The following is a 17,721-nucleotide window of genomic DNA, read 5'->3' as shown; positions in this document are numbered from 1 at the left end:
TCAGTCTCATGTGTCCTGGGAAAGCTTTGCATCCCAGAGGGACCTGTTAATTCTCTTGTCTTCAAGAGTGCAGAGCAGAAATGCAGCTCAGCATGAGATGACTGTAATCAGCGTAGCCCACAATCGAGATAGCTAAGATCCGGGGGTGAGAGGGTTGGGGGAGATGTGGGTTGTTGGTTCTTTTTAGATATTTTTAGTTATCTAGCCAAATTTCTGTCTACATTAATTATGTTAATATCCTCTCTTATTTTGGTTCTGGTTAGATACAAGAAAGAGTGGGAAATACTCCACAACTTTAAGCCAGTCTCTATTATAGAGTGACTCCATGGATGAGAGTAGGCATTAGAGCAACTGGGTGTCCGGGTTGGTTGATTAATGCCCCTCAGCAATGCTTGGAAGGCCCGGGGGTTACACATTCTTTTTACAGTGAAGTTACATTTCTGCCTTCCCAGACATTTGCTTAAGTTATGGTTCACATCAACCATAGAAATGTCACCCGAATAAAGTACTTTCATATTATCTGTTCAGTTTGAGTCACGTACTTCTAGACTGACAGCAGCATTCCGTCTGTCCTGTTTAACATGCACTCCAAAGCGTGCAGTCATCTGGCTTGTGCTGTTACTGGCGGTTCTTGCCTCCGCACCCTTCTTCCACATCACCCCGCAGGTTCTGGGTCTGTTACTCTCTGCTGACCTTTCTTCACCCTTGCACCTGCCCCGCCCCCTCCTTTTCCCTCTCTCTTCATTCCCTTTGCGTAAGTTTTTGTGAGTTGAATACATAGATAAAAATTCATGCATTTCTTTCTTGTCATTCCAAAATCTGCCTCCTCTACCTTTGACCAGCTGTCTGTCTTGTACTTCCTGCCTCCTCTGTCCTTCTGTTTCCTTTGCCATTTCACATTTCGTCAGTCTCCCTGTGTTGCTGTTGCGTGTATCCACCCTCCTCTGTTCTGTTCATTATGTCTCATCCTCCTGTTGTTTACTCCTCCACCCTCATTGTGATTCTCCCTTAAACTCCCTTCTGCCCCTCACTTTGCTAGCAGGATCCTGTTTTAAAGTAATGCTGCATGACTCCCCTCCTTCCCTCCCTCTCCTCCTTCCTTCTTTCCTTTTCCAGTACTGGAGATTGAACCTAGAACCTTCTGCAGGTACAAGTGCTCTGCCACTGACCCCAAGCCGACTTCTGTCTATGCTTATTTTTATATACCATCTCTTCCCCTTTCTACCTCTTTTTTTTTTTTTTCTTTACCCATTATCTATATAATTGTTCTGCCTAAAGAGAGGCCTTGCTATCAAGGAGTAAAAATTCCAGTATCTGATACTTATGTGTCCACCAGGACCATGACTATCCGTGAAGAACCTAGTTTGGCCTGGGGTAGACCACTGAAATGTTCCTTTTGCATGGAACTTTTGACTTCCATGGATATGCTCTTGAGACAGCCTCTGTCATCAATCATGATACTTTCCCAGTGAGATTTGTGGATTTTGAGACTTGTACTTATTACTTAATGGGGAATTTGCATATTGCTTTAAGTTTGTTGTGGGCCAAGAGCTGTCCTGGGCAGCTTCTCCATCTCCGAAAGCCATCACTTTAGAATCTGACAGCATAAGCCAAGTCCAGCATAGAAAATGACCTGCTGGTTGGACAGCACTGATACTGACATGGGGTCCCTGGCACAAGCTGACTTGATTGTTCTGTACATGCTCCTACTTTTCTATAGTGTGTTTGGGGATAAATTGACTTACTAAATTTCGTGTATGTGAGTGCATACCCCTAGTTCTTTCAGACAATGCTTTTGTGGAAACTACAACATCTTGTCAACCCTTAGCTATTTCATTATGTATATCTTTGTAAAAAAAAATGGATATTTTCTGACATAGTTCATAATGGCACATAAATTATACCTAAAGCCAATAAGTTCATGTTCAGATTCCTCGGGTTCTTCTAAAATGTCTTTAAGATGTGGTTAATTTTAGGAGTACACATTGCATCTGTCAGCTGTGTCTCTTAAGACTCGTTCACCCTGGTAGAAAGACCTGTTTTATATTTCACTGGCATGCTTAACAAAGTGGCCTGGATTCCTGATTGATTCTTTGTACAGTTTAGCTTGCTTCTCTCTCACAAGGATTTATTATACACCAGAAGTTAAGATGTAGATTCAAGGTGAGCAGTGTGACTAGAATGCTTTAAATGATGTATTTTCACTTAATCCTTTTATTTTAATCCTTTTATTTAATCCTTACTGTACATTAAATAATACCAGTAGGATTTGTAATAGATTAGTCGTAGTAGTAACGGAGTAATAAAGGTGGTACCTGTGGTTAAGTTCTGGCTGAGTTGTAACTTCCTGTGTAGATCAGGCTGGTCTCCAGCTCATAGAGATCTGCCTGCCTCTGCCTTTTTATTAAAGATTAAAGAAATGTGTTACCATGTCTAGCCTACTTTCTACATGTATCACTTGCCCGGGTTGGCCGCCTTCCCTGAGGTAGCTTTTCTATTCAACTGATGCTTTTGGTTACCATGAAATATATTTCTTCCTGGAAAGCTGTATGTTCCAATCTTGTATTGTAGGATTATTGCTAGACAAGTGTCTGGGTAGCTGGGTGACCTGCCTCATCCTACCTAGGGGAGGGGTGGTAAAAATTCATGCCATCTTCTTCCGCATCTGTGTCCTGAACACTTTAAGTGTTTGCTTGTTTGTTCTTTAGGCAGGTACCCTTTCTGAGAGAGAGGCCGTTACATACCACATCCTGTACATGTCCTAGCGCCCGTAAGGATGCATGTCTCATACAGCAGTCTCCCTAATGCCCTGCCGTGACTTGTCTCCATAGAATCTAATAAGCCCTCCTTCATCTGCTGTGTTTGAGATCGCCATTCCCCTTTTCTTCTTTGGTGCATGTTTCTGCTGGATCTTGCCTCCTTTTCTTTCAGAAGGGTCTTTGCTTTCATCTGTATATTGGCCAGTCTTCTGTTAGAAGATATGTACAGCTCAGCTTTCTAGCAAAGTAGGAATCAGGATCTGTCAGAAGCATTTGCTCAGAGGCTGGGACCTATCCACTTCTTCCCAGAATCCAGCTGGTTGTGAGACAGCAGGCAAGCCACGTGCCAAAAATACTGGAAGCAGGGGCCAAGCACGACTCTTGTCTTTTCTGTCTTATCAACCCTTGAAGACCCAATTAGGAGTCACTGTTCTAAATGTCTGATCCAGTACCAAAGATAGTCACCATGTCCCCTGTCTTAGCACATTGTACATATTTCTGTGTGTTTCTTAGAACACTCAACCTCTATTTTCAGTACCCAACAGTGACTGCTTATGTTTGACCATCATAGCTGAGTGCTTCATGAAAATACAGATGAGTAAACTTTGTTTTCAACAACTTCCATGCAAGGTCACACTCTCTCTCTGGCTATTACTGGTAGACTTGGAAACTCAAGCGCTAAAGACATATAAGCCCCCCCCCCCCCCCGCCCTTGTCTTTAAAGGTCTGGGGTCTCAAAGGTTCTGATTAAAACAACAGTAGCTACTGTTTACTAGACACTTGGTCTGTTATCCTTGGTGGTTAGTCTTTTCAAGTGGTATTCCATCTAATCCTCTAAGCCATAAACAGTAGAATTATAAATATTTTTTTATTTATCTCCTTTAAAGAAAAAACTGAGGTCCCAGGAAGACTGAGAAACCTGCTCAAGGACACACTGTAACAACTGGTAGGAACCAGAGCTGAAATCAGATTTGCTTGTTCCAGAGCCTGTAGCCACTATGTAATACAGCTTCACCTGGGGTGGGTGGAAGGCTGCATGGAAAATGTACAGGTATTTGACAGCTGTTAGATTAGACACACGTATAGTTCATATGCTACTAAATAGATATCTTTGGGTGTTTTATAAATCACTCCATGTGATACAAATTATTGATATTTATTAGTGATGTCTCAGGTAGTTTTGTAATATAAGGTTAAGAAGGAAGAAATGCATCAAGCTTACTAGCAAATGAACCCTGAGAATTTGGGTCATTATCATTAAAAGATAGTCATGTGTCATTAAGCCCCTGTTGTTCCTGCTAACATAGTCTAAGTCACAGGTAATGAAGAAATATTACGTATAAGTTTTATCTATGCTCGTTTTGTGTTGGGGGAGTGTTTTGTTTTTTTGTTTTGTTTTGGTTGGTTGGTTTTTTGTTTGTTTGTTTTTAAGCAAAAGGGGGGTTTCTCTGTGTAGCACTCGCTGTCTCAGGACTCACTCTGGGGCTCAGAAATCTGCCTGCCTCTATCTCCTGAGTGCCGGGATTAAAGGTGTGTGCACTACCACCTGGCTTAGCCTACACTCTTTTTTTAAAGATTTATTTATTTATTATGTATGCAACATTCTGCCTGCATGTACACCTACATACCAGAAGAGGGCACCAGATCTCATTATAGATGGTTATGAACCACCATGTGGTTGCTGGGAATTGAACTCAGGACCTTTGGAAGAACAGTCAGTGCTTTTAACCTCTGAGCCATCTCTCCAGCCCTAGTCTACACCTTTTTTTTTTAAGGACAGTGAATTTTTTTCTTTTTATTTTTTTATATTAATTACAGTTTATTCACTTTGTATCCCAGCTGTAGCCCTCTCCCTCTTTCTCTCCCAATCCCATCCTTCCTCCCTCATCTCCTCCCTTTCCCCTCTCCAAGTCCACTGATAAAGGAGGTCCTCCTCCCCTCCATATAACCCTAGCTTATCAGGTCTCATCAGGATTGGCTACATTGTCCTCCTCTGTGGCCTGGCAAGGCTGCTCCCCCCTTGGGGGGGGGGGAAGATGTCAAAGAGCTAGCCACTGAGTTCACGTCAGAGACAGTCCATGTTCCCCTTACTAGGATACCCACTTGGATACTGAGCTGCCGTGAACTATATCTGAGTAGAGGTCTAAGATTAAATCCATGAATAGTTCTTGGTTAGAGAATCAATCTCAGAAAAGACCCCTGTGTTCAGATATTTTGGTTCTGTTGCTCTCATTGTGGAGCTCCTGTCCTCTCCAGGTCTTACTGTCTTCCCCTTCTTTCCTAAGATTCTCTGTACTCTGCCCAAAGTTTGGCTATGAGTCTCAGCATCTGCTTTGATACCCTGATGGATAAATTCTTTCAGAGGCCCTCTGGTAGACTCCTGTCCTGTGTCCTGTTTTTTCCTTCCAATGTCCGTACTGTTTGCCTTTCTGAATGAAGATTGATCATCTTACCCAGGATCCTCCTTCTTGCTTAGCTTCTTTAGGTGTACAGATTTTAGTGTGTTTATCCCATATTTGGGGCTGGAGAGATAGCTCAGCGGTTAAGAGCACTGGCTGCTCTTCCAGAGGTCCTGAGTTCAAGTCCCAGCAACCTAGTCTACACTCATTACTCCTTCCCCCATATCTCATCTTCCATTCCACCGAATCACTTTATATGGGAGCTGATTAAGGGCACCATAAAAGTTAACATAATTATCAGTTATGGCTCAAAGGACAAATAGCAATGGGAGAAATGAAGCAATGAGAAATTTCAGAAAATGGATAAATATTTTGGAAAGCTTTGCAAATGGTCTTAGTTTGGTACATTCAACTATAGAATGAGCCAATTAAAAGTACTCTACAATTCTGAAGAATTTTGTAGATTATTTTGCTGACTTTTTCGTTATTGATAAAAAGCCTGGAGGCTCAGAGTATCTCTAGAAAAAGAATACAATAAGCAGATGGCTTTAAGTTTTCTTTTTTCTTTTTTTTTCCCCTGTGGTTCACCACCTGCTTTAATATACTGAGACATCAGGTCAAATGAGTTCACTGCCTACAGTACCAAAAGTTCCCTACCACTAACCACAGAACACAAATCTCAATCACTCTGAAGTACAGTGATAAAAAGCCCTCATTCTGCATTAAGCTTAAGAATATGGTATCTGGGTTTGCCTTAATCTTACTTTACAGAGGCCCTCCAGGGAGGTCAGACAACTTTGAAAGTTTCCATGTAGTCCAGAGCCATACGTACATGAAGAAATAGCCTCTTTTGCACACATCAGCACTGGAATTTGCTTTGAATATGCTCCAGAGCCAATATGTCATATATTATTATGTTGATTTTAAAGTGCAAAAGGAATTTCAGAAATAGGACAGCCAATCAGCTGACTTAGAGCCAAATTCTTGACGAGAGGTCTCCTGCTAAGAAGTCACTGAACTGCGAACTGCTAAGAAGTGGTAATTTGAACAGTTGTACCCTGGGATGTGCTGTGGCTCTTCTGCCCATCCTGCTTTACCCACTTTTGAAGGAAGTCTCGACATACTCTGATGAGACTCTTGAGCAGTAGATGCAGTTCACCCTATTGTTCATCACTTCTGAAGCTTGACTAAGGTAAACCTCATTCTCTGAGGCATGGCAGATTATATTTAGTGCTTAAATTCATTTTTAATATTTGAGTACCTTTTATAGTATCACACTGCAAACTAGCTACTACTCACTTAACTGTATCTTAAATAGTTGCATTTCCTCACTATCTCCTCCACAGACTTTACTCAGAAAGATGATGTTCTCAGCTAAAAACCCCGTTGTCACTGTACAATGGGGATGAGCAGCCTGCAGTAAAATTCAGCCTACTTTCTATTTTTATAAAGTTTGATTGGAGCTCAGTTGTACACATTCATGTTTGTAGCTGCTTTGGCATCCAATTGGCAGAGTCAGATCATTAAAACAGTGACCATATGGATCACAAAGCCTCAAATGCTCACAGATCCACCCATAGTTTGAAATTTCTCTTATAGAACAATGACTGTTGATAGAGAGCTAAGCATACTTCCTGCTTCTGTCATTTAGATGGAATCTTGCTGAACTTTGGTGTTCTGAATTAACACAGAAAAAAAGTTTTAGAGTATTAAGAAAATAGTTGGTTTCCATTCCTTTGTCTTTGTCCAGAAACATTTCATGGCACCTTGAGGCCTGATCAGGAGTGAGTCATAGAGCTCTGGATTGAATCCCCTACCCCCACCCCAGCAGTGCCTGTACCAGCTGCACAGAGCATCTAGTACTAAAGATGATGTAAATGGCCGGAAATGTTCAGTAGTTTATTTGGCCTCTGAGAAGGAGAACTGTTTTCTGCCCTATCTTTATGTCTGGTGCTTGGGAAGACTATAATTGGGTTAATTAACAGTCAGTAGAAAAGACAGGATTTTTAAGGAGCCAGATGAAACATGGCCCCTACTAGTGACATCCCCAAGTCCAGCCACATATGAACCCAGAAGCCTTGATCCTCTTGAGTTTTTCGGCCTCCTTCTTTTTGGCTCATTGCCAGCCAAGCAGCCTTTGGACCTTACTGGCTGGCCCTCATTCTTCTGGTCATTATTGCCGTGTCTTTTCAATTTAAAACACTATTAAAAGGCTAGCAGGATTGCTCAGTGGTTAACAGCACTTACACTATTGCAGAGGAGTCAGGTTAAAATTCCCATATGGTGACTCACAGCAGTATGTAACTCCAGTTCCTGGGGATCAGGTTCCCTCTTGTGTTCTCTGAGGGCGTGTAGTGTGCACATGTCTATGTGCAGTCAAAACACTTGTATACAAATAAATTAGTAGGTTGGATGTTGTCTTGTGGTTTGTGAAGTCAAATTAGGATGACCCATCAATCTCCAGACATGACCATCGTATTTGAATGCCAGGGCCTGGTGGTATAGAACAAGCCTACGGTCCATGTATCCACATCATCAGTGGTTATCTGCAGCCCAGCTCTGCTCATTGCTTGAGTGCCAGCTCCTTCAGGAGGGGATTTGGGTCTTTTACCTTTTGGTTCATCCCTACTGTTGAAGTTACTGTCTAGTTACTATGGACTTTCATTAAAAGGTACTAATAGAAAGACTGAGAAAATTCTGTGCCATTTCTGATTTCTTCTCTTTTCTGCCTGTACCATCCCCCACCTTTTTTGCACATTATTCTCTAGTGACTGGAGTTCATAATCATCTATCCTTTATTATTGCATTCTTAGTTAGCAGCTTACAATTTGGTACTTAATTGTTTCTTAATTGATTCATCTGTACTATCTTTGCTTCCCAGGTAGTCTGACATCCCTAAGGGAAAGAAATATATTTTAACATATTTTCATACCAGTTCCTTGTGCCAGTCCCCACACCCCATCAGACACATACTGAATTAGAATTTAACATTGATTCTAATTAAACAAATATATATTAGATGAATTAAGCACTGTCATTGCACAGCAGGACAGAGTACGAAGCAGCCTTCTAATAGTTCTCGATGTTTCAGAATTGTATCAAAAATTAATCAACACCCTTGAAAGCTGTCTTATAAAAAAATAAATTTGAAAATCCAATAGGCAAATTGGAAGGAGCCGTTTTTGTCTTTTGCTGTTTCTTTCTTCCGATTTTGTTGTTTCCTTTTGGTATATATTTAAGAGACAGTCTAGTTGCGTTGCACAGGTGCCTCGGGCTCCTTGGCACAAACAATCCTGCTCAGCCTCCTGAGTAGTGAGGGCTACAAGGCACTCACTCTTGCATCTGGCTGCATGTATATCTAATTACAAGCTTTATCTGTTTGTTTATGCAATATGGTTGTGAATCTATTGCTGTTGGCCTCGTCCTGGCCGTGACGCCAGAGTCTGTCTGGCACAGAGTTGCTTGGCCTCACTGTCCATTGGAGTCTCTTTCTGATAACCAGTGGTCTGTAAATAAGATTTTTGATTTAAAATTAAGATTTAAAAACTCTTAAGTTTTTTTCCCCAGATACTCGGGATATTTGTGAAGGAAAAATACTTTGTGAAATGTTGTTCTTTGGTCAAAGAAAGTCAGGATGCATTATTTCTTAACTTTCTCTTTACTTCAGAGATTACTCTCCCTTGAGATAAGTTCTTAAGGACCTGGACAGTAACCCTGCAGTCACCACTCTGTGGTCTTTACTTTACACCTGGGTTTTCCTATGAAAAGCAAACAACTTTATGAACAAAACTATCTGCAATAAATGCTACCCGCCACTGAACACTAATCATGAGGAATGTTAATTTTCCTTCTACCCAGTAAGCTCGTCAGAGATGGACATGCTTGTGTAATGAGTAATCCCATGCAGCTAACAAGCTGAACCAGATTCCTGACCAGCTCAGACCAGAAGAGGGAGGGGCTTGCTTGGGTTCTGCCCCCCCCCCCAACCTCCCTTTGAACTTTTCCTGAGGGTGGTAGTTTTCAGATCTGTCACTGAGCCATTTTTTAAAGGTCACTCTACCAGTGTTTTGGTGGGTTTTTTAAAACTCATTTTCTCTGAAATCTGTGTTCATACAGCTCCTGCATAGAGCTATGTGTCTGCTTCTCCCTCGCCTTCACTGCTTTGACAGTGTCAGATAGGATCTCATGGCATGATCTAGCTTTCTACTCTCAAGAGACTGGTCCTCTCACAATGAGGTCTTGTTGGCTTTTTTTAATGAAGGCGACCTAGTTTTTGTAACCTTCTTTTTAATAATTAAAAATATAAAACCTACCCATAATCATTTTTCTGTGCCACAGTTCTAACTTCATATTGAACTTGAACTGCAAATCTGTTACATGGAAGCCATGCCATGGAGACACTTAATAGAAGTTAAACATCCCTCAGTTCCAAACATACCCCCAAGAGCATGCTCTTAATGCCAGTTTTATCTTGTTGTGTTTAGCTGGGTTTGCACTACATGCTAGAAATTTTTTTCATATTTAATACCCACAGGTCATTTTTTTCTTAATGGTGTATGTCTGTAACATTTATTTAAAAAAAATTAATACCAACTCTCTTGATATATTTTACTCATATATCACCAAATCTTACTCTCGGTTGCTTACATTTGAAGGAGGGGGCACTTGAGGTTTTCATGTTTAAAGTTACCCTTCTGGTCACAAGCTCAAATTTGTTATGGACAGACTATCATTAAAATTAATGATCAGTTAGAATCATATCCCAAACAGAAAAAAAATGTCAAATTTAACTTGATTTGGTATTATTTTAGTGACATTTAAGCTTTACTCTTTACTTTTAATAATTCAAAGCATTGATATGTTGCTTTTTTCCAAACTTAGTATTTTTTGCAGCCAGAGATATCCTGAAGTTAATTGAGAAAAGACTGCAGTGGTCACTAAAGAAGCTAAGCATGGTTGCCCTCATTCTCTCATGTACTCAAACATACCACAGGGAGATGTTTGTGGATTATCTATCACTTGAAATTTTGTGCTGAGTTCCCAGAGGATGACTGGATCCAAATAAAAACCTTGGTCAAACTCCTTGTATGCAGAGCCCATGAGTTTTATCCAAGAATTTTCATATTCGTAGCTTCTCCCGTAATGCTAAAAAGCCCAGTGTGATGCTAGACTCCAGGTAACTTTGTTTTGCTGTGGTAAAGGAACTGTTGGGTTACTAAACCTATCTCTTTGTTGCTCCCCTTTTTACTGAAAACCAACAAAAGCCTATATAAATTTGTTCCACTAAAGAGCTTATATCAGAAATATCCGTTGATAGATTTAACCTCCGTCATTTTCATTGGATTAGGTAGAATTCCAAAGTCTGGAAGCTGCACGCTGATGAGTATACTTAAGCCAATTATGTCATCCAGTGGCCAGGACTTAAGTGCAGGAAGCATATCTCCTAAATGAAGTTAAATCAGTGGTGCCCTTCCTTCCTCTGTTGTAGTTAAACTTGTCAGAGGCATTTTAATTCAGAAATTTAGTTTTTACATAACGCAGGCCGGCTCTATCCCAGAAATAGAATTATGTGAAGATGGGTAGCTTACAACCCCCTGGCCCCTGTGCCTGTTCCTAAGGAGTGTAACTTGCCTAACCATCGTAGCATTCCCCATAAAATAATTTTAGTTTGAGTGACACATTGAGCATCGACATGACTCAGGCTCTCAGCCAAGTGTTGGTAAAACAGCACGGCACAGCTGGTCGTGGACCCTGACCACTGAATTTGAAAGCACGTGGAAGAAGGTTAAATGTTTTAAATTAACAAGTATCAAACTATTCAGTAGCTCTGTGTAACAGGAAGTCATTGGAGGTCTGTGAAGAATGGGAGTGAAGAGAGTTTAACCAGCCAAGCCACCTTTTTCTAAAACCCTCTTTGGTGTGGCTTATCTCCCAGTTAATTGAACGCCATGTATACCATGACTTCTTCCTGTCCCTGACATCAAGGAAAGAGCTTCTGCCAGCTACCTTTTACACATGCATTGCCTTGGCAATGTACCTGTGCCATCACCATAGCAACACTGAGAATGACCTCAGCAGCCACTCAGAATCGGTCTTACAAAGCAAATTATAGCTATAATTAACTCTCTGAATTTACTCTGTAATATAAATTTGTTCAGGCCCTGGTGTTTCTTTTTAAAAGGTTAAATGAATGGAATAATACAACAGGAACCCACCACATTTTTCCATCAGTTTTGCTGAGAATATGAAATATTTCAATGGAAAATAAAGAGATTAGAGATGACTTCATTACATCCTCTCAAAATGTGGCAGGCATAAATGAAGAGGACATACTTAACTACCGCAGAACCCCCCTCCTAGGGATACAAAGTAACTTTTTTCCCCTGAAGCCAATATGAAATGGGGAAAATGTTGTGAGTTGTTCCTCTGAGTCCTGCTTGCCAAGCAGTGGTAGGAGAGGTGAGCTGAGCACTGCAGCACAGGCTGGCCACGGTGGCTTTTCTGGGCTCTGAGAGAGACAGTTTTGATTGTCTTTCTTCTGCTGCTTCACAAATTGTGTCTTCAGTATTATACCTTTAGGGCCACTCAGTAGAAAATTTATGTAGACAGATTGCGCATGTTTTGATTGCCTGGTGAGTTTGTTTTGTTTTTTTGTTTGTTTATTTGGGGATGCATCAGGTTTGGTTTGCTTTGAGTGTAGGTGCTGTATTCTACAACCAGCAGAGATGGATACTGTGCAGCCTTTTCCTTTTGCTAAACTACACTGATTACCTTTTCTGCCCTAAAGGAAGTGAGCTTTTCCCTAAACCATGCGATGGAGGCAAAGCAAGACTGTCCAGCAAGACTGTCCTTACTTTTAACTTAATAAAAAATGTGTGGAACATTTTTTGAAAACCTACTTATTTTATGTGTAGGTGTGTTTTATCTGCATGTATGTCTGTGCACGTGTACATGCCTAGTTCTGACAAAGGCCAGAAGGGGGCATCAGGACCCTGGAATTAGAGTTAGAGATAGTTGTGAGCTGCTGTGTGGGTGCTGAGAATTGAACCCAGTTCTTCATTTAGGAGACAGCTCAGTGGTACCCTGTGTACACAGAGATATGCCACTGACAGTTTTGTAGGGTGGCTGTTGGGTGTTGCAGGTATGTACCCTGACTCCATTTTACACATGTAGTTTCAGGGACCTAAGAGCACTTTTCCTCATTGGAGAGATGCTGTCAGCATTCTTACAGCAGAGTGTGACAGATTAATTCATGTACCGATTCTCAATATCATCCCTGGCAAACCTGTATCTGTTCTTGAAAATGGTGCTAACAGCATTGGGTACTCTTGGTTCATCTTTAGGAAACAAAACCAAGATTTCCCTTCACCTCTAGACTGTCGTAGCACCGTGTACACAAGAATTAAAGTGAGAGAGAGAGAACTAGAGTGGGAGGAATTTTACTTTCATTTTCATCTTGCCACTATAAATACAGAGTTCTTTGATTTCTCTAAAGTTTCTGAGTTCTTATATGTAAATGGCAATCATAGATTTTGGAATGTATTCTTAAAATTTTCAGAACAAAGATCTGATAAGTTAGAAAGTTGTATTTGTACGGAGTAACTTGTTGCGTTTTCATCTGATATGAGCCACTTCCTCTAGTCAGTTCCCAGAACATGCGTGGGCTTGTTAATCCCATCAGGTGGCTCCAGGGTTATGCTGAGATGCACTAAACTGTAGCTTTACATTTGTGTTCTTCCAGCACCCTTTCTGTCCTCCAGGAAGTTTTATATTAATTGAAGGTCTGAATTGAGCTCTTGCTAGTCAGCAGAGAGCTAACTGTTGGCTGTAAGTGTGTTGATGTGTCTGGAATAAGGCCCTGGGGCGTGAACTAGCTGCTCTGCTGCAGGAACTCTAGGCTGCTCTTCCAAAGAGACAGTGATTTTATTTTTTTATTAAAGTTGGACTTAACTGCCACTGTGAATACATGAATTTTACAGCCTTTAACATAGTATTTCCTTGTAGCATTCAGTTTCACATTTGAGTTTCGTGCATAAAGAAACTCCAGTAGTAGGAGTATTAAATGCTAAAAGCTTTAATGCACAAACTCAGAGTCTGTATAGGAAGTCCATCCACCCAAAAAGAGGCCCAATACCATTTTCTAGGCCTGAAAGCAGAAATCAGGATGTGTTGACAAACACTCCTCTCCCAGACTGAATCTGTCAGCTGAGGGTTTTGTTTTTGTTTTTTGTTTTTTGTTTTTGTTTTTGTTTTTGTTTTGTTTTTTTTGTTGTTGTTGTTTTGGTAATTGCTGAGCTGTAACTACAGTGAACACCAAACATTCAAATGTACTGTATCTTGTTTGTGGTCATTACCAGCTGAAGAGCTGGTTCCTTCCGGTTATATTAATGGTTCTATCTTTTTTCTGCCTTGTACTCACGGTTAGTCTTTTTGTTAGTACAGTTTGTAGCCATGTGTTTTGAAGCCATTTTTGTGTTTCATCATTTCCAAGGTAGAGGAAAGTATAGTTCCTCTTTGAAACCATAATGAAACTATAATCAGAAGAGTGATTCCCACCTAGCTGTCATCAGTTCAGTCAAATTATGTCATTCACAACATTACAGCTTATGTCCTACACTTCAAGAGGGTAGAAAGTGAATGTCATAGGTTTTGAATGACAGAACCATACTGATGGTGAGTGAGTCATTGCCAGGGTTAGGGTTAGCAGTAGTAACACAAGCCAGTTTCTCTATGCCAAGTGCAAAGTTCTGTGCCCTGATTGCGGTGGTGATTACAGAGATATTTCTATGAGGCAAAAATCTCAAAGACTGTGTACCACAAACACTCAAATGCATGATATATGTGCGAACTTGGGTAACCAAGGTCTAGATTATGAATAGTACTATGAGTATTCTCATTTTGATAAGGTCTGATTCCTGTGTTTGTTAATATACAGATACATAAGATGCTATCATTAAGGGAAAGGCAATTGAAGGGTTTATACAAGAAATTCTTTGTGATAATTTGAAGTTTCTTTTGAGTCCAAAATTATTTCAACAAAAAATAAAATGTTTGTCCCTCCCTCCCCGCACCATGGAAATGTGTAGGTATCATGGCCAGATACATTGCAAGTTAGGGTAAGTGGCTCTAAGGAAGAGCATCTGTCCTTAGATATTATCATTATTATAACTTAAAATCTCATGGCTTTGCATAAATAACAAATGACCTGGGTGTTGGACATAATTAAAGATGTGATATAATGCTGTCTTCCCTCAGGAGAATGAGGAAACTTCATTCCAGGAAAAGCCTGATGTTCTGCAAACCAAGGAGAGGATAAATCATGACCTTACCTGACTTTATTAGATGGTTACTCATGCAAATTTACTTTGTATAAATGATTTAAAACTTTCCTTAACTCTTGATTCACCAGCCAAGCCTGCTAAGCAGATGGAGGGTAGGAGACTAATTTGAATTTCTTACTAGCTCTCCCTTACTTTTTTGTGAGTTCCAGCTGATGAGGAAATGGGTACGGTGAGTAGGCAACAATGGGTGGAGAGCTTTCCTCTGAGCAGTGGAAGCTTGGCCTTGTCTGTTTCTTCACCTGTCACTCTCTGATATTTTTTTCCCCGTGACTCATTTTGCCCTTTCCCTTCCATGGGTTTGGAGTGATGGTAACTGACATTCTCATGTCTTCCCTCTTGTAGCTATCTGAATGACTTGGACCGTGTAGCCGACCCTTCCTATCTGCCTACACAACAAGATGTGCTTAGAGTCCGAGTCCCCACCACAGGGATCATCGAATACCCTTTTGACCTACAAAGTGTCATCTTCAGGTAGTAACTTGAGTCCATTAACACCTTCATACAGGTTTTAAAGCAAGCAGTCGTGTATGGATTATTTTCATTGGATACACAACTAAAATAATGTATCAATGAAAAAGAAGCAAAAGAAAGATATTCTGGAATTTCCATTTCAGTCTAAATCCCTAGACAGTTAATGAAACCTTAGTTGCTGGTGGTGAAACACAGTTACTCAAACAGTGGTCCGGTGTGAGTGTGTGGGGTGTGTCCATGTGTGTGTAAAATTTTATCCGAGGACTCTGTATTTTTAGAATTTTTATAAAATACAAATGGTCATATAATCCTATCAGTAACAGCAATTATATATATTTTAGAAACTTGATTTGTTTTTTGAGAAAGGGTCTGACTCTGTATTCCAGACCGACCTTGAAGTCCTCCTATCTCAGTTTCCCAGCTGCTGGGGTTCTAGACAGGAACCACCATGCGTGCCATTGCAAACTTCCATATTGATACTTCTCCATGGCACCACTGCAGAATTTCTAAGGGCATGTTGTTTTATTTTACACAATAAAATACTTAAGTTTTTCAAAATTTGTTATTTTAAAAGTAGGGTAATTAGCAGTATAAGTTGATATGACAGAGTAGGGTGGAAATTTATTATTTGTCCACTGTTGCTGTTTATAATAATACATCAACTGAAACACTTTTTAAGAGGAAAAAAACAGTACTAGTGCATTTTTACTGTACTATTTCATGGTCACTTAATCGCAGTTTTAGTTGGAGTGGAAACCACTTTGAGCTTTGAGCAGAGGAGCCACGCATGGATGTCTCAGATTTGAGTCTTGAGCTGCTCACTCAGGCTGGGCCTGTGCATGAGGTGGTGAAGCAGCCTTCCTATGCCCTGCCTCATGCCTCTACCATGGGGCTCTCCTTGACATGTGCTCTGCTGTTTCTTGCCAAAGCACCACTGTTTTGTTGTTGGTTTGTTTCTTTTTTACTCTAGTCATTCTTTGCACCTGTGGTGTAATCTTGTGACTATATACTGCTCAAAAGCACATGACAGTGAAGTAGGTAGGACTTTGAAAATGCTGTGAGCCTCTGGCTTCTTAATCTGTAATAGGTGCATTAAGGTAACCATCATGATTCCTGGGGCCAGCATTCCATACTACATATTTTGAGTTTACAACATCTGGATGTTCATATTTACTTACTTTTATACCCATACTACAGAAAATTTTCAGACAACACACAGTTTTTAGAGATTTTCACAGTGCTTTATTTGCAGTTTAGTATTTTATTTTATTCTTGACACATTTTATGCACTGGTGTAGAAGGATACTTTTTGCCACTACAATGGAAGTAACGACTTCATTGTCTAGTTTCCTGTCATCGTCATAGGTATTGCACTGGGTCCTTGAAGCAGGGCTTCCTCAAATTGGAGTCCCATGTAAATGAGTAGCATGTTTCCACACAGTGGCACTGGGGTGGAGCAAGCATCTTAATATCTTGAACACCTAAAAGCTTCACTTTTGACGCCCTAACCTCACAGGTCTTGTGGGCCCACTGTTTGGCCCATTGATCTCACTTCTGTACCTTTGCAGCCTTTTAGCAGTGGCAGGGAGGATGATCCTTGATTTATGGGCTGGGGAGATGGCTCAGTCAATAAAGTTCTTTCCTTGCGGTTTCCCATGATCCAGATAAAAATCCAGGTGTGGTGGTGTGTGCCCTAAACCCAAGGTCCAGAGAACAGAAGGTGAAAAGACAGAAAAGTCCCTTGGGCTTTAGGGGCATCTAGTAAAGCCCGTTGGTGAGCTCCAGGTTCACCCTATCTCAAAAGGCAAGGTGAAGAGGACTAGAGGAAGACACCCGATGGTCATCCTCTGTCCTCCACACAAACGTGCACACTTGTGTGCACACACTATATATGCACACACAGAAACATGTGCGAAGCCAAAGAGCACAAGTTCCTGAGAGTTCTTCCTTTAGCTTTAGTGTGGAGGATCAGGAAAACACTAGAGCAGGCACAGTGTTCCATACGTTCTTAAAGAGTACTGCTTTTTCACTTTCGTACTGAAATTTTCTCATTTTCTGAGACTTATTTCCTCTGAATGTTGGGTGCATCAGTTAAGATGAGGGTTCAGCATTTTGGGAGAGCTGCTAGATACGTGCACACCGGCTCCATCCATTGTCGGTGTCAGTGCTGGTGTCTGCAGATAACCAAGTACAGACGCAGGAAATGGTTGAGATGATGCCCTGTGTGGCAGTGCGTGACATTTTGATGTCTTACACCACACTCAGTTTCCATCAAGGTGGCAAGTTGGTTTGGATACAAGGCTGATTGTCTTATTGTTGCCTGATACTGTGGGCTATGTGCTAAATTAATGACAGTACTGAAAGAAAGAAAAAGCCCCAAATTCTTACCCTACAGAGGGACAAAAGCAGGGTCATACTTATATTTGGTACCCTCCCTGTATGGGAATGTGTGGCATCCTGTATCCTTTAATGTATCCATGGTTATTCCTGGCACCTCAAGTAACACAGGAGGGTCTTCACTGGCATCTAGGAAATGAAAGTGAAATTTATTATTTGTATTTGGGCTTAACATAAAAGCACACTGTGTTTGCCTTTGCAGTGTGTTAATAAAATACTGAGCTGCTTGGCACACCAACAAGGAACATTTTCATAGTTACAGTTTTTACTCATATTAGTAATTTCCCAGTAACCACAGTGATTTGTTACCCACCATGTCTTATTTCTGTTAGGTAACAGAAAATTAATAGATCG

The 17,721-nt window shown here is 40.7% G+C and overlaps 1 protein-coding gene across 1 annotated transcript in view; it reads left to right on the top strand.

Moving 5' to 3' along the window:
• Window positions 1-17,721, top strand: part of LOC129681722 (guanine nucleotide-binding protein G(q) subunit alpha) — a 147,757-nt gene that overhangs the window by 93,439 nt on the left and 36,597 nt on the right. The window contains exon 3 of the mRNA XM_055613807.1: window positions 14,842-14,970. Within this exon, the coding sequence (XP_055469782.1) occupies window positions 14,842-14,970 (129 nt within the window). The remainder of the gene's footprint in view (window positions 1-14,841; window positions 14,971-17,721) is intronic.

Source organism: Psammomys obesus, unplaced genomic scaffold, assembly GCF_907164565.1.
Source record: "Psammomys obesus unplaced genomic scaffold, mPsaObe1.curated_primary_1811, whole genome shotgun sequence".
Taxonomy (NCBI): Eukaryota; Metazoa; Chordata; class Mammalia; order Rodentia; family Muridae; genus Psammomys; species Psammomys obesus.
This window is presented reverse-complemented; position numbering and strand designations above follow the sequence as displayed.